This window comes from Dendrobates tinctorius, unplaced genomic scaffold (genome assembly GCF_039654945.1).
Source record: "Dendrobates tinctorius isolate UK_male_01 unplaced genomic scaffold, ASM3965494v1 ptg000011l, whole genome shotgun sequence".
NCBI classification, from domain to species: Eukaryota; Metazoa; Chordata; class Amphibia; order Anura; family Dendrobatidae; genus Dendrobates; species Dendrobates tinctorius.
Genome location: NW_027361679.1, coordinates 83,739,346 through 83,760,064, shown reverse-complemented (window position 1 = coordinate 83,760,064; position 20,719 = coordinate 83,739,346). Strand labels below are relative to the sequence as shown.

At 46.9% G+C, this 20,719-nt stretch overlaps 1 protein-coding gene across 4 annotated transcripts in view; it reads left to right on the top strand.

Moving 5' to 3' along the window:
- Positions 1-20,719, top strand: part of UBXN6 (UBX domain protein 6) — a 137,332-nt gene that overhangs the window by 21,890 nt on the left and 94,723 nt on the right. For 3 of the 4 annotated variants that reach the window (XM_073544023.1, XM_073544042.1, XM_073544013.1), the window contains exons 2-3: positions 918-1,093; positions 15,354-15,508. In XM_073544023.1, coding sequence (XP_073400124.1) covers positions 924-1,093; positions 15,354-15,508 — 325 coding nt within the window. In that variant the 5' untranslated portion in view covers positions 918-923. The remainder of the gene's footprint in view (positions 1-917; positions 1,094-15,353; positions 15,509-20,719) is intronic. The other variant, XM_073544032.1, reaches the window with a different exon arrangement.

Genomic DNA, 20,719 nt, shown 5'->3' with positions numbered 1-20,719 from the left:
TCGCGAGCTGACATGTCCCGGCTTTGATTCGGGCTCACCACCGGAGCCCTCATCAAAGCCGGGGATCTGACCTTGGATGTACTTTTGCGTCCAAGGTCAGAAAGGGGTTAGTGAACAAATTAACCCATCTTCTGTTTATTTAAAAACAGGAATACAGGTCTAGAGAGGAAAACCAGTGGGGACTCTTACCACACCCACTATGGTTTCCTGCTCTGTCACTCCATGCCTGACTTATACAGTACAGACTAAAAGTTTGGCCATACCTTCTCATTCAAAAGTTTTCTTTATTTTCATGACTATGAAAATTGTAGATCCAGGCTGTGTAAGGGCTATTTGACCAAGAAGGAGAGTGATGGGGTGCTACGCCAGATGACCTGGCCTCCACAGTCACCAGACCTGAACCCAATCGAGATGGTTTGGGGTGAGCTGGACCGCAGAGTGAAGGCAAAAGGGCCAACAAGTGCTAAGCATCTCTGGGAACTCCTTCAAGACTGTTGGAAGACCATTTCCGGTGACTACCTCTTGAAGCTCATCAAGAGAATGCCAAGAGTGTGCAAAGCAGTAATCAAAGCAAAAGGTGGCTACTTTGAAGAACCTAGAATATAAGACATATTTTCAGTTGTTTCACACGTTTTTGTTAATTATATAATTCCACATGTGCTAATTCATAGTTTTGATGCCTTCAGAGTGAATCTACAATTTTCATAGTCATGAAAATAATGAAAACTCTTTGAATGAGAAGGTGTGTCCAAACTTTTGGTCTGTACTGTATATACACTCAGACGAAAACCTTTAGCCCCTGCGTCTAGTAGCCGGAGCCATATGGGTTTCCTTAGCAATGCAAGAGACTGCTGCTGACAATCACCAATGCCTTCTCTACTGGGTACAGTCAACTAATCGTTACAATCTAACCCTAGGTACAGATGACCAATAAAATGCAAAATCCATGCAACACAGGAACTCAAGACAGTACACAATGTCTCATCAGGGTTCCTTGTCTAACAGTAATGGACTCACTTATTATGAACAGATCAACTGATCTGCGGACCCACTTGCCTAAACACACCAGGCCAAGACAGCGAGACAATTTACTGTAAGTAGCGTAAGAATAAATCTTCTTACTTATTGCTGCCGGTTTGATTTGTCAGTCTGTCTAGACACCAGAAAAACTTTGGATCAAGCGTTTCTTTAGCGGCTCCCTGGTTGTTGTGCCAGGTTTTGTTGTCGCCACAATGGTAATAATGTCTACACCCAGATGAAAAGTTAGGGGTGTCTCTACTCCTTAGGTTCATTTCTCCCGCTTTCCAATGTTTTCTCTAAGTCCATTAGACAAAGAAATTCCTAAGGGACACCTTATCACAAAACACGCGGACTTGCTCAAACTCCATCTTGGAAAGCAGGTGAGAATTATATGTAGAATATCCGCAGTAGAGTCAGGATAGATAAATATAAATTCTGCTCTCACAAAAGTTATAATAACCTCAGCACCTAAAATAGCGAAAATAATTTATGAAGGGGCAATGTAGGCTAAATTTATTGGAAAAACAAAATTATGAAAAAACTGCTGCCCGAAAAATTCTGATTACAGATTCGGATTCGGAACACACAAATGCTTAAAGAATAACCTACAGTACTCATTTATTAAAATCTTTGTTCATCAGTGTTACAGAAGAGTAAATGTCTCCTCCCATGGCCTCCTGTGAAAAAAAATCTGAGATATCCTTGATTCTTGAATTTTTGTTGACGTTTTGCCTGGTCTATAGAGCAAGGATGGTGACATTAAGTTTGGTGGTAGTGGTGCACTGGTTGGTGGACTATGAAGCTTCAAGTGAAACAACTCTGTGTTCAATTTGTTTAATTTCAGATCTGATTCCAGACAGCTCTTGCATTAACCCCTTCATGACCCAGCCTATTTTGACCTTAATGACCTGGCCATTTTCTGCAATTCTGACCAGTGTCCCTTTTATGAGGTAATAACTCAGGAACGCTTCATCGGATCCTAGCGATTCTGAGATTGTTTTTTCATGACATATTGGGCTTCATGTTAGTGGTAAATTTAGATCGATAATTTTTGCGTTTATTTGTGAAAAAATCAGAAATTTGGCGAAAATTTTGAAAATTTCGCAATTTTCAAATTTTGAATTTTTATTCTGTTAAACTAGAGAGTTATGTGACACAAAATAGTTACTAAATAACATTTCCCACATGTCTACTTTACATCAGCACAATTTTGGAAGCAAAATATTTTTTTGTTAGGAAGTTATAAGGGTTAAAAGTTGACCAGTGATTTCTCATTTTTACAGCAAAATTTACAAAACCATTTTTTTTTTTTAGGGACCACCTCACATTTGAAGTCACTTTGAGGGGTCTATATGGCAGAAAATACCCAAAAGTGACACCATTCTAAAAACTGCACCCCTCAAGCTACTCAAAACTACATTCAAGAAGATTATTAACCCTTTAGGTGTTTCACAGGAACTAAAGCAACATGGAAGGAAAAAAAGGACATTTTAATTTTTCCAACAAAAATTTTCTTATAGCATCAATTTTTTCATTTTCACATGGGCAACAGGATAAAATGGGTCTTAAAATTTGTTGGGCAATTTCCCCTGAGTACACCGATACCTTATATGTGGTCATAAACCACTGTTTGGGCGCACAGCAGGGCTCAGAAGGGAAGGAGCGCCATTTGACTTTTTGAATGGAAAATATGCTGGAATATTTAGCGCTTGCCATGTCGCGTTTGGAGAGTCGCTGTGTGCCTAAACACTGGAGCTCCCCCACAAGTGACCCCATTTTGGAAACTAGACCCCCCCCAAGGAACTTATCTAGATGCATAGTGATCACTTTGAACCCCCAGGTGCTTCTCAAATTGATCCGTAAAAAAAAAAAAAAAAGTACTTTTTTTTCACAAATTATCATTTAGCCTCAGTTTTTTCATTTTCACATGGGCAACAGGATAAAATGGATCCTAAAATTTGTTGGGCAATTTCTCCTGAGTACACCGATACCTCATATGTGGTCATAAACCACTGTTTGGGTGCACGGCAGGGCCCGGAAGGGAAGGAGCGCCATTTGACTTTTTGAATGGAAAATTAGCTCCAATCGTTATCGGACACCATGTCGCGTTTGGAGAGCCCCTGTGTGCCTAAACATTGGAGCTCCCCCACAAGTGACACCATTTTGGAAACTAGACCCCTTAAGGAACTTATCTAGATGCATAGTGAGCACTTTGAACCCCCAGGTGATTCACAGAAGTTTATAACGCAGAACCGTGAAAATAAAAAATCTTTTTTTTCTTCAAAAAATGATTTTTTAGCCCGCAATTTTTTATTTTCACAAGGGTAACAGGAGAAATTGGACCCCAAAAGTTGTTGTCCAGTTTGTCCTGAGTACGCTGGTACCCCATATGTGGGGGGGAACCATTGTTTGGGCACACGTCAAGGCTCGGAATGGAAGTAGTGACGTTTTGAAATGCAGACTTTGATGGAATAGTCTGCGGTCGTCATTACGTTTGCAGAGCCTCTGATGTGCCTAAACAGTGGAAACCCCCCACAAGTGACCCCATTTTGGAAACTAGACCTTCCAAGGAACGTAGGTAAGATGTGTTGTGAGCACTTTGAACCCCCAAGTGCTTCACAGAAGTTTATAATGCAGAGACGTGAAAATGAAAAAATCATTTTTTTTCCTCAAAAATGATTTTTTAGCACGCTATTTTTTATTTTCACAAGGGTAACAGGAGAAATTGGACCAAAAAAGTTGTTGTCCAGATTTTCCTGAGTATGCTGGTACCCCATATGTGGGGGGGGGGGGGGGGGCACTGTTTGGGTGCACGGCAGGGCGCAGAAGGGAATGAGCGCCATTTGACTTTTTGAAATGAAAATTAGCTCCAATCGTTAGCGGACACCATGTCGTGTTTGGAGAGCCCCTGTGTGCCTAAACTTTGGAGCTCCCCCACAAATGACCCCATTTTGGAAACTAGACCCCCTAAGGAACTTATCTAGATGCATAGTGAGCACTTTGAACCCCCAGGTGATTCACAGAAGTTTATAATGCAGAGCAGTGAAAATAAAAAATCTTTTTTTCCTAAAAAAAATTTTTTAGTTGGCAATTTTTTATTTTCACAAGGGTACTAGGATAAATTGGACCCCAAAAGTTGTTGTCCAGTTTGTCCTGAGTACGCTGATACCCCATATGTGGGGAGGGACCATTGTTTGGGCACACGTCGGGGCTTGGAAGGGAAGTAGTGACGTTTTGAAATACCGACTTGATCGAATGGTCTGCGGGCATCATGTTACGTTTGCAGAGCCTCTGATGTGCCTAAACAGTGGAAACCCCCCACAAGTGACCCCATTTTGGAAACTAGACCCCCCAAGGAACTTATCTAGATGTGTGGTGAGCACCTTGAACCCCCAAGTGCTTCACAGAAGTTTATAACGCAGAACCGTGAAAATAAAAAATCTTTTTTTTCCTCAAAAAATGATTTTTTTAGCCCGCAATTTTTTATTTTCACAAGGGTAACAGGAGAAATTGGACCCCAAAAGTTGTTGTCCAGTTTGTCCTGAGTACGCTGGTACCCCATATGTGGGGGGGAACCATTGTTTGGGCACACGTCAAGGCTCGGAATGGAAGTAGTGACGTTTTGAAATGCAGACTTTGATGGAATAGTCTGCGGTCGTCATTACGTTTGCAGAGCCTCTGATGTGCCTAAACAGTGGAAACCCCCCACAAGTGACCCCATTTTGGAAACTAGACCTTCCAAGGAACGTAGGTAAGATGTGTTGTGAGCACTTTGAACCCCCAAGTGCTTCACAGAAGTTTATAATGCAGAGACGTGAAAATGAAAAAATCATTTTTTTCCACAAAAATAATTTTTTAGCCCCCAATTTTTTATTTTCCCAAGGGTAACACGAGAAATTAGTCCCCAAAAGTTGTTGTGCAATTTTTCCTGAGTAAGCTGATACCTCATATGTTGGGGTAAACCACTGTTTGAGCACACGTCAGGGCTTGGAAGGGGGGGAGCACGTTTGACTTTTTGAACGCAAAATTGGCTGGAATCAATGGTTGCACCATGTCGCGTTTGGCGACCCCCTGATATGCCTAAACAGTGGAAACCCCTCAATTCTAACTCCAACCCTAACCACAGCCCTAACCCTAACACATCCCTAACCACAAGCCTAACCCTAATTCAACCCTAACCCTAATTCAACCCTAACCCTCTTTCCAACCCTAACCCTCTTTTCAGCCCTAACCCTAACACATCCCTAACCACAACCCTAACCCTAATTCCAACCCTAACCCTGATTCAACCCTAACCCTGATTCCAAACCTAACCCTAACCCTCTTTCCAACCCTAACCCTCTTTTCAACCCTAACCCTAATGGAAAAATAAAAATATTTTCTTTATTTTATTAGTTGTGCCTACCTATGGGGGTGATAATCGGGGGGTTTATTTACTTCTTCTTTCATTTTGATCACTGTGAGAGTGATCAAAATGAAAGAATGGAATCTGCAGCCGGCAGATTCGGGCGGGCGCACTGCGCATGCGCCCGCCATTTTCTAAGATGGCGGCGCCCATGAACCGGACCCGCCGGACACCGGGAGTGACAGGGGGACTTAGAAGGTGCCGGGGGAGGTGAGAGGGGGTGAGGGGGTTATCGGATTCTGGCGGGGAGCAGAGGGAATGGGAGGGGGGCAGATGATGACAGCGGCGGCAGATCGCCGCTGTCATTCAGTTGCTGGGGGGGCGATCGCCGGTGGGGGGGGGTGGAATCGGTGTCTCCAGCCATGTCCAATGCTACAGCAGCATCGGCCATGGCTGGATTGTAATATTTCATCATTTTTCATTGATGAAATATTACTATCGCTCTGATTGGCTGTTTCACTTTTAACAGCCAATCAGAGCGATCGTAGCCACGTGGGGGCGAAGCCACGCCCCCTGTGGCGAAGAACAAAGCCCCCTGTATCTGCGGGTCGGGTGACCTTTCAGTGACCTAGGTCACCCGACCCGCAGAGGGGCTTTAAAGTCATGACGCCACATAGGCGTCATGGGTCGTTCTGGCACGACTTTTCATGACTCCTACGTGGCGTCAAAGGTCGTGAAGGGGTTAAAGGAATCCTGTCAGGTCCTCCATGCCATCCAACCCAGCAGCATTCATCTATGAATGAGCACATTCCCTGCCTATCCAACTCTGCATAATGTTATTGAGTGAAAACAAAGTATAAAAATAGCATTTATGATGTCCCCATTTGCTAAGCTAATTAGGGCTTTGACTAATATTTTCCGTGGTACAAAATCTGCAGCATGTTACTACTTTTGTGCGGTTTTCCATCTCCCCTGTCTCCAAATCCGCAGTGGAAAACCGCAAGAAAACCGCAGGAAAAATGCAGGTCATTTGACCTGCGGATTTCTTCAATTCTGCGTGGAAAAATCCACAGGGCTAAAAAGTCCGTCTGCACTTAGCCTCAGACCCCAAACAAAGGAATGTGTCAGAGACTAACCTACTACTCCAAAGACATACTGATAGGGAATTTAGATTGTGAGCCCCATTGGGGACAGTGATGATAATGTATGTAAAGGGCCCGTCGCACTAAGCGATATTGCTAGCAATATCGCTGTAACATCACTGGTTTTTATGACGTTATAGCGATATTGCTAGCGATATCGCTATGTGTGATACTTGCCTCCGACCGCTCCCCCGCTGATTATCGCTGATCGCGCGAGAACGTCCTGGACCGTTTCTCGTCAGCTTCCTGCTGTGGATACGAGTGACGCATGGATGCGGGCGGGAGGACGTCAGGATCGCCTCGTCTGACTGGTAAGTAGCGACCCCTGCGATGTCGCTGGTGAGATCTGCCTGTGTGGCAGCTCACTAGCGACCACTTAGCAATGCACCAGCGATCCTGACCGCGTCATATCGCTGGTCGGGATCACTGGTGCATCGCTAAGTGTGACAGTACCTTAAGACTCTGCAGAATAACATGGCTCTGTAAAAAAAACTCTAAGGGTATGTGCGCACGGTGCGGATTCTGCTGTGGATCCGCAGCAGATTCTCCTGCGTTGTACAGTACCATTCTATCCTATGTAAAATAAAAAATGCTGTGCACATGCTGCAGAAAAATCCGCAGCAAAAACGCCGCGGGTTCATCTCCGCAGCATGTCAATTCTTTGTGCAGATGCTGCTGCGTTTTTACAGCTCTTCCATTATAGGAATCCACAGGTGTAAAAACGCAGGTGAAACCCGCACAAAATCTGCAGAAAATCTGCAGGAAAAACGCAGGTCATTTTACCTGTGGATTTAGCAAAATCTGCAACGTGTGCACATACCCTAACGCACTTCTCCCTCCAATGGGTCAGGTAACAAGCTCTGACCACTTTCACTAAAATTTTTACCTTTTTCGCCAAAAAATACCAGCAAGGGTAAAAACGTGGTGTACTTTAGGGGTGAGTCCCAACAAACAGTGCAAAGTTAGATATAGAATTAGTTCATGATTTGTGGACCATTTACACACTACAAGCGATGAATAGTGACATTCTTCCCTGACATATTTTCACTCCTTTACGACAAGCACCGTACATGTACTGCGCATGTCTTGTCTCTCCCTTTGATGTGGGCTTCGGCGCTGAGCCCACATCCTTCCCTGCACATGTCAGCTGTTTTGAAGGACTACATAGCATGAGACAACTAGTCCTTTAGTGATAATCTCCTGCTGATAAAAAATTTACTTTACAAATCAACACCAAGCAGACTAGTAAGGGACGCATCGCTGGAATCAGGCTCACAGCAACTTAGATTATGCTGCTCTCAGTTTAAATAACAAAAACCTGCTGACAGATTCCGATTAAGGGGTTAATTCAGAAATTTCAATAAATTATTGAGAAATGCAATCAGTGGAGTAAATAGAGGCACAAGAAAAGGCAGGAAGGCAAAGACAAAAAACTTGAAAGTAAGTGTATGACACAGTTGTTTGACTGTCTTTTACATCCATAAAAATTTTATTGAAATTTTCATGCACATCCTTTAAAAAAGCCCTCCCATTAAGTCTTCCGGAAGTGACTGTTACCGTGTAAGTGTGTAAAGCGTCATTCGTGAGCCGGAAGTGATTGTTACCATGTAAGTGTATAAAGCGTCATGCGTGAGCTGGAAGTGACTGTTACCATGTTAGGCTGTAAAGCGTCATGCGTCAGCTGGAAGTGATTGTTACCTTGTAAGGGTGTAAAGCGTCATTCATCAGCTGGAATTGACTGTTAAGGCCTCTTTCACACTTCAGTTTTTTACAATCAGTCACAATCCGCCAGGTTTTGAAAAAAAACGGATCCTGAATTTTCTTTTGAGGATCCGTTTTTTTCCCCCATTGACTTCCATTAATAGCGGATTGTGACGGATTGCCGTCCGTTGCATCCGTTTTTTTTGAGGATCCGCCAAAAGTTGCTGTCCGTCACCATCCTCAAAGATTTCAAAACTGAGCTTGCAACGTTTTTTTCTCTGGCGGATCCTCCAGACACTCATTTAACCCGAAATTCTTTCTGGGTGCCGGACAAAAAAAAAAAAATTCTCTCTCTCTCTCTCTCGAAAACGGATCCTGTGCCATCAGTTCAGAACGGATCCGCTTGTCTGACTTTTTGGCGGATTTGAACTGATGCAAAAAACTGAAGTGTGAAAGAGGCCTAACCGTGTAAGGGTAGTACGATACTAATGGCCGTATAGTTAATGGGAGATATGTATCACAGGAATGGCAGCTCCCTGTGATTTAGCCCGGAGTGTTTTTTTCTTAAGTGTACGTAAGTTTTAAGTAGTTTTTGTTCTCATTTGTGTCTGGGCTACGGGTAGCTCAGAGAGTTGGGAGGGCCGTGCCATGTGATAGTTGTAACCACTCCCAGTTACCTATCTAAGGAAGGTGTGTTGCGAGCCTGTCAGCGTGGACAGAGCATATCCTGGGGAAGCAGTGCTGGCAAGTCTGAGCCAGAGGAGTAGACTGTCTTGAAAACCATGAGTTATGCTGACCAGGGTCAGTGAGAGATATTTATGGGATACCTTTTGCGGATAAGAGGGATCCGAGAACCTGTGTGGCCAATACAACAGGTAACGGTCTTGACAACCGTGAGTTATACTGACCGGGTTCAGCGAGACGTATTTGTTAGGAAGAGTCTGTGTATTGATGTTTATGGGATACCTCTGCAGATAAGAGGGATCCGAGAACCTGCGTGGCCAACAGGTAACAGAACGGAGTCCGTGTGATACTGACCGGGGTCACTGAGAGACTGTGTTCATTTTGGTAAAGCTGAATGTGTAACAGTGTAGTGGCTGCTGCATAGTAGTGAATAAGAAACCGAATGGACTCGTTTTAACCCTGAGTGTGCCAGTGTTTACCGCCAACACCTGCAAAGTGAGTATTCCTCGTCCACAGACAGTGTGGAACGTTACAGGGTGTAAAGCGTCATGCGTGAGCCGGAACTGACTGTTACAACGTAAGCCTATATAGCGTCAGACCGAGGCTCCGTAGACTTACAATGTATGGCCTTGGTCACACTTGCGAGTGCAATGCGAGAAACTCGCACCTAAGTACCCGGCACTGCCGCCGGCACTTGGGACCAGAGCGTTCAGCTGCATAGAAATACATGCAGCCCCACATTCTGGTCCCGGGTGCCGGCGATAGTGTCGGGTATTGAGGCGCGAGTATTGCACTCATAAGTGTGACCCCGGCCTAAAAGACTACAGGCTCACACACAAAGTGATCCAGCGAATATGAAGATCGGTGACCTCACTGAGAAGAGGAGCAGAATGGCGCTGGATCCAGGAGAGCAGCTATAGGGGAGTATAGTAATACACTCACATAACATTACATGCATATATAAGCATATTTATTGAAGAAAAGAAAAAACTTTGTGGGAGGGGATAGTCCTGTATATTTCAGCCTCAACATGGTAACAATGAGATGACCTTCATTGGCAGAGTTGGACTAAAAGAGGACTGTCTAAGCATGAATGTGAATAATTTATTAAATAAAATGTTATATATACTAGCTGAAGAGCCCGGTGCTGCCCGGGCATAGTAACTACCTACGGTTAGTTATAACAAATTATAATGATTATAATAATAATACATTTTATTTTTATAGCGCCGACATTTTCCGCAGCACTTTACATTTCAGAGGGGATTTGTACAGACAATAGACAATGATTATATCTATATATAGCCACATTCACTATAATATCCCACATCATCTTGTCAGCCAGAGCTACCGGACTTCTACCCATAATATCCCACATCGTCCCATCAGCCAGAGCTACTGGACTACTACCACTAATATCTCGCATCATCCCGTCAGCCAGAGCTACCTGACTTCTACCCATAATATCCCACATCATCCCGTCAGACAGAGCCACTGGACTACTACTCCTAATATGCCACATCATCCCATCAGCCAGAGCCACCGGACAACTACCGCTAATATCCCACATCATCCCATCAGCCAGAGCCACTGGACTACTACCACTAATATCTCACATCATCCTGTCAGCCAGAGCCACCGGACTACTACCCCTAACATCCTACATCATCCCGTCAGCCAGAGCCACCGGACTACTACTTCTAATATGCCACATCATCCCATCAGCCAGAGCCACCGGACAACTACCGCTAATATCCCACATCATCCCATCAGCCAGAGCCACCGGACAACTACCGCTAATATCCCACATCATCCCATCAGCCAGAGCCACCGGACAACTACCGCTAATATCCCACATCATCCCATCAGCCAGAGCCACCGGACAACTACCGCTAATATCCCACATCATCCCATCAGCAAGAGCCACTGGACTACTACCACTAATATCCCACATCATCCCATCAGCCAGAGCCACCGGACAACTACCGCTGATATCCCACATCATCACGTCAGCCTGGAGTCAGAACCAGAGCGCTGAGTGGAACGGTCCTAACTTCCATACTGGGGATCCCTTTGAGAGGCCTGGCGTCAGAACCAGAGCGCTGGGTGGATTTGCCCTGACTTCCATACCAATGATCCCTTTAATAGAAGCCTGGGGTGAGAATCAGAGCGCTGAGGGATTTACGCTAACTTCCATACCAGAGATCCCTTTAAGAGAGGCCTGGGGTCAGTACCAAAGCGCAGAATGAATTTTCCCTCCCTTCCGTACCGAGGATACCTTTAAGAGGGGACTTGGGTCAGAACCAGAGCGCTGAGTGGATTTGCCCTAACTTCCATACCGGGTATCCCTTTAACCTCTTCCTGACATCAGACATACTATCCCGTCCATGGGACCCGGGCCCCTATGCCCATGGACGGGATAGTACGTCTACCGCGATCAGCGGCGCCCACGTGGTGAGCACCGCTGATCGCGACCGGGTGTCAGCTGATTATCACAGCTGACACCCGGCACAATGTGTCAGGGGCGGTCACGGTCCGCCCCCGACACGTTAACCCCTTGCACACCGCGATCAAACATGATCGCGGTGTACCAGGGGTTAAAGGGAAGCATTGGCAGGGAGGGGGCTCCCTCCGTGCTTCCCTGAGCCCCCCACGGCAGCGCAATGTGCAGCGCTGCTGCCGGGGGCTCCTTTCCTGCAGGCCCCCGAATCCAAGATGGCGACGGGGGCCTGCAGGAAGCTGGCTTCCTCAGTGCCTGCAAAGCGCAGGCATGAGGAAGCCTTGTGCACTGCCTGTGACAGATCGCTGATCTGTCACAGTGATCTGTGATGTGACAGATCAGCGATCTGTCACAGAACAGTGATGTCCCACCTGGGACTATTTAATAAAGTAAAAAAAAATAAAAAAGTGTTAAAATAATTTAAAAAAAAAATCGCCAAATAAATAAAAAAAAAAAATTCCCCCAAATAAATCCATTTTTTGAAAATAAAAAAAATAAAATAAAAGTACACATATTGGGTATCGCCGTGTCCGTAACGACCCGCCCTATAAAACTGTCCCATTAGTTAACCCCTTTAGCGAACCCCTTAAAAAATAAAAAACGAAGCAAAAAATAATGATTATCATACCGCCAAACAAAAAGTGTAATAACGCGCGATCTAAAAGACGCATATAAATATCCATGGTACCGCTGAAAACGTCATCTTGTCCTGCAAAAAACGAGCCACCACACAGCATCATCAGCGAAAAAATAAAGATATAGCTCGCAGAATAAAGCGATGCAAAAATAATTTTTTTATATAATAGTTTTCATTGCATAAAACCGACAAAACATAAAAAAAGACCTAAATGAGGTATCGCTGTAACCGTACTGACCCGAAGAATAAAACCGCTTTATCAATTTTACCGCACGCGGAACGGTGTAAACACACCCCCCCAAAAGAAATTCATGAAACGCTGGTTTTTGTTCATTCTGCGTCCCAAAAATCGGAATAAAAAGCGATCAAAAAATGTCACGTGCCTAAAAATGGTACCAATAAAAACGTCAACTCGTCCCGCAAAAAATAAGACCTCACATGACTCGGTTGGTCAAAATACGGAAAAATTATAGCTCTCAATATGTGGTGATGCAAAAACTATTTTTACAATAAAAAGCGTCTTTTAGCGTGCGACAGCCGCCAAACATAAAAACCGACAAACCCCCCCGTTATCACCCCCTTAGTTAGGGAAAAATAATAAAATAAAAATTTATTTATTTCCATTTTTCCATTACGGTTAGGACTAGGGCTGAGATTAGGGTTAGGGGTGTGTTGGGGTTCGGGTTGGAGTTAGAATTGGGGGTTTCCACTGTTTAGGCACATCAGGGGCTCTCCAAATGCAACATGGCGTCTGATTTCAATTCCAGCCAATTCTGAGTTGAAAAAGTCAAATGGTGCTCCATCCCTTCCAAGCTCTGACATGCGCCCAAACAGTGTTTTACCCCCACATATAGGGTATCAGCCTACTCAGGACAAATTGCAAAACAATTTTTGGGGTCCAATTTCTCCTGTTACCCTTAGGAAAATGAAAAAAATGGGGGCAAAAATATAATTTTTGTCCGAGCGTTATAAACTTCTGTGAAGCACTTGTGGGTTCAAAGTGCTCACCACACATCTAGATAAGTTCCGTGGGGGGTCTAGTGTCCAAAATGGGGTCACTTGTGGGGAGTTTCAATAGTTTAGGTACATCAGGGACTCTCCAAACGCACATGACACCCGCAGACCATTCCATCAAAGTCTGCATTCCAAAACGTCACTGCTTCCCTTCCGAGCCCCGACGTGTGTCCATACAGTAGTTTTCTCCCACATATGGGGTGTCAGCGTACTCATGACAAATTGGAAAACAACTTTTGGGGTCCAATTTCTCCTGGTACCCTTGGGAAAATAAAAAAATGGTGACTAAAAGATCATGTTTGTGGAAATTATACGATTTTTTTTATTTTCATCCCGGGCGTTATAAACTTCTGTGAAGCCCATGGGGGTTCAAAGTTCTCACCACACATCTAGATAAGTTCCTTAGGGGGTCTAGTTTCCAAAATGGTGTCATTTGTGGGGGGTTTCCACTGTTTTGGTACATCAGGGGTTTTCCAATCGCGACATGATGTCCGATCTCAATTCCAGCCAAAAACGTCAAATGGCGCTGCTTCCCTTCCGAGCTCTGCCATGCGCCCAAATAGTGGTTTACCCCCACATGTGGGATATCAGCGTACTCAGGACAAATTGCACAATAACTTTTAGGGTCCTGTTACCCTTGGGAAAATAAAAATTGGGGTGAAAAGATCATTTTTGTGGAAAAATATGATTTTTTAATTGTACCGCTGTACGTTATAAACTTTTGTAAAGCCCTTGTGGGTTCAAAGTTCTCACCACATATCTAGATAAGTTCCTTGGGGGGTCTAGTTTCCAAAATGGGATCACTTGTAGGGGGTTTCCACTGTTTAGGTACATCAGGGACTCTCCAAACGTGACATGGCGTCCGATCTGAATTCCAGACAATTTTGCTTTGAAAAATTCCTTCCATTCTGAGCTCTGCCATGCGCCGAAAAAGTCGTTCCCCCCCACATATCAGGTAACAGCGTACTCAGGACAAATTGCACAATAACTTTTGCAGTCCAATTTCTCCTGTTACCCTTGGTAAAATAAAAAAAATTGAACCTGAAGTACTTTTTTTGTGAAAAAGTTAGATGTTCATTTTTTTTTTTAAATATTCAAAAAAATTCCTGTGACGCACCTAAAGGGTTAATAAACATCTTGAATGTGGTTTTGAGCACCTTAAGGGGTGCAGTTTTTAGAATGGTGTCACTTTTGGGTATTTTCTATCATATAGACCCCTCAAAGTGGCTTCAAATGTGATGTGGTCCGTAAAAATAAAATGGTGTTGTAAAAATGAGAAATCGCTGGTCAACTTTTAACCCTTATAACTTCCTAACAAAAAAAAATTTTGGTTCCAAAATTGTGCTGATGTAAAGTAAACATGTGGGAAATGTTAGTTATCAAGTTTTTTGGGTGCCATTTCTCTGTGATTTAAGGGCATAAAAATTCAAAGTTGGAAAATTGCAAAATTTTAAAAATTTTCGCCAAATTTCCGTTTTTCTCACAAATAAACGCAAGTTATTTGAATGAAATTTTACCACTAACATGAAGTACAATATGTCACGAGAAAACAACGTCAGAATCACCGGGATTCATGGAAGCGTTCCAGAGTTATGACCTCGTAAAGGTACAGTGGTCAGAATTGTAAAAATTGGCCCAGTCATGAACGTGCAAACCGCCCTTGGGGGTGAAGGGGTTAAGAGACTGGGATCACAACCAGAGCGCTGAGTGGATTTGCCCTGACTTGCATACCAATGATCCCTTTGATAGAACCCTGGGGTCAAAATCAGAGCGCCGAGGGATTTGCCCTAACTTCCATACTGGGGATCCCTTTAAGAGTCTGGGGTCAGTACCAGAGCATTTGAAGGCAATTGCCCTGACTTCCATACCAGGGATCCCTTTTAAGAGAGGCCTGGGGTCAAAACCAAAGCGCTGGATGGATTTGCTCTGACTTCCATACCAATGATCCCTTTAAGAGGGAAGATGTGCCTACAGGATGGAGGATGTGTGATGGGTATATTGGCACGGGAGGGGGGATTCATTTCTGTCATGTGCTCTCTGCTCCTTTCAGGGGGCAGACAATGGCTGGGGGTTATGTTCCCAAGGATGCTAGATTTCTCCCACCGTGTCAGTGCCTGCTGAGGTGTTGTCAAGTGGGAAAACTGTTGCTCATAGCAACCAATCACAGCTCAGCTTCTTTTTGAACAGCTCTGGTGAAATGAAAGATGCTTTGTGATTGGTTGGTGATGTATACACACACATTCATTTTTATATATATAGATATACTGTATGTATGTAATCTTGGATGTTTTTGTTTGGTTTTTTTTTTAGAAACACTCCTGACAACACTGTTAAGGAGCGACCTGCACCAAGAAAGGCACCAACAGGGGAGGCTCAGGTAGCAGCTGCTTCTGCGGCAATAGCAAGGCTCGACTCAAAGCAAGCAAAGGGCAAGACCCAGCATCGGGATGCTGCTCATATTCCAGGTATGTCAGAGAAATTAAAGAACCCCTTCTCATACCCCACGTTTGGCCCCAATAAAATAAAAAAGTTTATACTCGCCTCGCGTGTCAGTGCCATTCCTGCGAACCGTCACTCACTCTTCCGGGGGGCTCTTGTCCTGTGTTGAGAAACGTGAGCCGGGAGCCCAATCAGTGCTACAATTGAGAGATATATATATTATATTGCTAGGAGCGTCACTCTGTCCGAAGGCTTTATAGACTGCGTGACGTGCCTGCGCAGTCTGGACCCCACAGAGTTATGCATTCGGGGATGAGGATTGTGGCCCAGGAGATAGCGGTATTGTCACGCTCGCGCCCTGGCTGAATGGCTGGCGCCCCACTGTGCCACAGACCAGACTACCCTGGAAGGGGCGTGACTGCGACAGCTACCTTGGTCTTCACTGGAGCCTCTGATGGTGAGGTCAGGTTTGTGCGGCAGGTAGCTGCCGGGTGCCACTCCAGGGTGGTGTCTGGCTGTGGCTGCTGATCCCACTCGGGAACAGGACACCTGGACAGGTGCGAGTGACAAGCAGGCTGAGACACTGGGCAAGCAGGCACGGCTTGGTACACTGGCAGGCAGGCACGGCTTGGAGACACGGCTTGGAGACACTGGGCAAGCGGGCACGGCTTGGAGACACTGGGCAAGCGGGCACGGCTTGGAGACACTGGGCAAGCGGGCACGGCTTGGAGACACTGGGCAAGCGGGCACGGCTTGGAGACACTGGGCAAGCGGGCACGGCTTGGAGACACTGGGCAAGCGGGCACGGCTTGGAGACACTGGGCAAGCGGGCACGGCTTGGAGACACTGGGCAAGCGGGCACGGCTTGGAGACACTGGGCAAGCGGGCACGGCTTGGAGACACTGGACACGGCTTGGAGACACTGGGCAAGCGGACACGGCTTGGAAACACAGGGCAAGCAGGAGTGGTATATGAGAACAGGTTTGGACCTGTTCACACAGGAGATGCAGGTATGGATATAGGCAGGAAGGTGTGGTATATGAGAGAACAGGTTTGGACCTGTTCACACAGGAGATGCAGGTATGAATATAGGCAGGAAGGAGTGGTATATGAGAGAACAGGTTTGGACCTGTTCACCCAGGAGATGCAGGTATGGATATAGGCAGGAAGGAGTGGTATATGAGAGAACAGGTTTGGACCTGTTCACACAGGAGATGTAGGTAGGCAGAGCCGCAGGAGTGCGGAGCAGGCAGAGCCGCAGGAGTGCGGAGCAGGCAGAGCCGCAGGAGTGCGGAGCAGGCAGAGCCGCAGGAGTGCGGAGCAGGCAGAGCCGCAGGAGTGCGGAACACATAAAGCTGCGAGGGTGCAGATGCACACACAGGGAGGACACAAGGAAAGACACGGCAGAGAAGGAACCACAAACAAGGAGACTGACAGACAGAGGTAAGACTGAGTTCAGACAGAGACACAGGGGCAAAGACACAAGGACCAGGATATTCTGAGACAGAGCACGGACAAGGTACAGGGAACAAGACTCAAGGGCCAGGATATTCTGCCTCCTGGCAGGCGGACAAGGTACAAAGCGAGACAGAGTATTCCTACAGAGAAGGAGATACACAGAACAGGGCCTGGCTAGTTCAGCAGCAAGGAGCTAACTGAATTTATACATTGCACAGGCAATGTTTCAGTGGGAGTGGTGAAACTAAATAGTCAAGGGCTCCAGGTGATTGGTCAGGGACAGATTACCCAGGTGCACCCAGACTGCATAAGAACTAGAGAGTTCAGGCGCCGCCCCCCTATACACACAGTCAGGAAACATGGAGAGCAAGCAGGAGAACAAGAGGCATAGCACATGGAGCTCAGGGCTGGCAACAGACAGATTTCACAGCATGGCTTGAAGCAGAAAGTAAGTTGGTGTGCGGGGGATGGGAGGCCATGCAGTGACGCCAGCAAGGTTGTTACAGTACCCCCCCCCCCCTTTACGGCCCCTATTCTTTAAGCCTGCTAGAATGGCCTGAAGAAGGAGTATGGGACCACACACAGTCCAGGTTGACATGACATCCTTTAGGTAGGGTGGAGTATGTGTGCCATCAGGGATCCCAGATTGCCCGGTTTCTTGGTGCCCAAGGGAGTCAGTTTCCAACACAGAGGGTACAAAGACTTCTTCCTCCTGATTGGCAGAAGGCAGGGACCTGGAAGCTTCAGACTTGACCCCTACATCAGCCGGCCAGCTAGAAACAGAAGACACCATCACCGAGTCCGACTTCCGCCCGATGTGCCAGAAAAATTGGACCTCCTCCTCCCGGTTGGTGAGAAATGGAGATAGGTAGGTCACTGCTCCAACATCTTCATCCACCTGCCAAATGGAAGCTGGAGGCATACATACAGGGAGCCACTTCAGCCTGTTACCCTGAAAAAACTGGACCACATCTTCCTGGTTAGATAATGGGTGAAGCTCTGTCTTGGGACCTTCACCCCTGGGCCACAGGGGAGCTGCAGGCATACACTCAGGATCCATCTTCAGCCCTCTATCCTGGGGAAGACAATCAAGAGGCAGGGGTGCTCTTGGGAGCAGGACACTGGTATAGTCGCTGGGGACGTGTGAGGAGACTGAGACCGCCTCCCCCTCTTCAGAGGCATCCTCACACCTTGACTCGGCGACTAGCAAACCAGGCGAAGAAGACGACTTTGCTGACTGAATGCGACACAAGGGAACCAGACACCTCTCGTCACTTGGTTGTTTCAAGTGTGGTTCCTTGCTGGGTCTCCAAACATAAATGGGCATCAGGATCTCTGGTTCAGAATGACCCATGGGCATACCAGACAGCAAATGGAAGACGAACTTCTTCGTATACAAAGCTCCGACCTGGAGCTGTAGTTGTCCTTGCAGGACTAGACTGTTCTCCAATAGGGCTCGGCCACCTCGAGACAACGCCAACGCCGGCTTCGGGAGCTGTATGACAGAGACCACACACTGACTCTGTAAGACTGGCGACTTAAATACACCAAAGCTCCCTGAAGGCAGAGAAACAGCTAATGAGTTTAATGGAGAGGGAGTACTCTCGCCAGGGACAGCCTCTTCTACTGGCCCAGGGTTCTGGAGTACAGGCTTCACAGGACAGAGGCCAGATTCCGGCTGCAACTTGGCCCGCTTCTTCTTTTTAGACCTCTTGGATCTTGCACGGGAGGCCGCATCGGCAGACTGTGGAACAGGTGATGGCTGGACTGTCATAGGTGGTGGAGACGATTCATCCACAGGTTCCTCTTGTCTCTGGAAGCTTGGAGGGGAAGACTTTTCAAGAACAGCTGGACGAGGCATGTCGAACACTTTACAGAAGGCCACCAGGAAGGCCCCCAGGCTCAAGACGACAGGATCCCCTGCTTCCCAAAGGGGACAGATCCATATCAAGGCATCACCAGCTAGGTAGGACATGATATATGCCACCTTGACCCGGTCAGAGGGGAAACAAACTGCATTCTGCAGGATGTAGTGCAGGCACTTTTTCAGGAACCCTTGGCACTCTTTGGGGTCCCCATAGAACCTAGGCGGATCTGCTGGGTCATGCTCTTCGTAGGCCAGGAGCTGCTCATAGATGGCCTTGGAGACTGAGTGGTTCAGAAGTCTCCACAATTGGAACCACACAAGGCGGAACAAACTCTTCCGGTGGCTCACACTGGCAGGGAGAGAGTTCATGACGCTCTGCGAGCGGAAGGACATGGGACTCAGCGGGGACCATGGCCTGTGCAAACTGTCACGCTCGCGCCCTGGCAGAATGGCACGAGCCGGGGGTTGTGGCCCCACTGTGCCAGAGACCAGACTACCCTGGAAGGGGCGTGACTGCGACAGCTACCTTGGTCTTCACTGGAGCCTCTGATGGTGAGGTCAGGCTTGTGCGGCAGGTATCTGCCGGGTGCCACTCCAGGGTGGTGTCTGGCTGTGGCTGCTGATCCCACTCAGGAACAGGACACCTGGACAGGTGCGAGTGACAAGCAGGCTGAGACACTGGGCAAGCAGGCACGGCTTGGTACACTGGCAGGCAGGCTTGGCTTGGAGACACTGGGCAAGCGGGCACGGCTTGGAGACACTGGGCAAGCGGGCACGGCTTGGAGACACTGGGCAAGCGGGCACGGCTTGGAGACACTGGGCAAGCAGGAGTGGTATATGAGAGAACAGGTTTGGACCTGTTCACACAGGAGATGCAGGAAGGTGTGGTATATGAGAGAACAGGTTTGGACCTGTTCACACAGGAGATGTAGGTAGGCAGAGCCGCGGGAGTGCGGAGCAGGCAGAGCCGCGGGAGTGCGGAACACATAAAGCTGCGAGGGTGCAGATGCACACACAGGGAGGACACAAGGAAAGACACGGCAGAGAAGGAACCACAAACAAGGAGACTGACAGACAGAGGTAAGACTGAGTTCAGACAGAGACACAGGGGCAAAGACACAAGGACCAGGATATTCTGAGACAGAGCACGGACAAGGTACAAGACTCAAGGGCCAGGATATTCTGCCTCCTGGCAGGCGGACAAGGTACAAAGCGAGACAGAGTATTCCTACAGAGAAGGAGATACACAGAACAGGGCCTGGCTAGTTCAGCAGCAAAGAGCTAACTGAATTTATACATTGCACAGGCAATGTTTCAGTGGGAGTGGTGAAACTAAATAGTCAAGGGCTCCAGGTGATTGGTCAGGGACAGATTACTCAGGTGCACCCAGACTGCATAAGAACCAGAGAGTTCAGGCGCCGCCCCCTCCTATACACACAGTCAGGAAACATGGAGAGCAAGCAGGAGAACAAGAGGCATAGCACATGGAGCTCAGGGCTGGCAACAGACAGATTTCACAGCATGGCTTGAAGCAGAAAGTAAGTTGGTGTGCGGGGGATGGGAGGCCATGCAGTGACGCCAGCAAGGTTGTTACAGGTATGCGCAAGCACTGAGCGCATATCGCGATCTTCGGCACAACAACTTACCTATTCGGTATTGCCGTGGGGTCTCTTCGAGCCGGAGGCCGGGACATGAATCCTCCATCGGAAATGGCTCATGCGTATAGCGCACTTCAGGCGCCATTTTGTTGGTGTGCAGAAATTATTGAAATAAGACCATGATGTCAGGAGTGGGCAGGTTGTGGCGCCGGAATCAGCGTCTGCGCTTTCTGGCGCCATTTTTATAGATACGTCAGCGGAGCAATCCAGCCACTTTCTACTGAAAAAAAAAAAAAAAATATATATATATATAT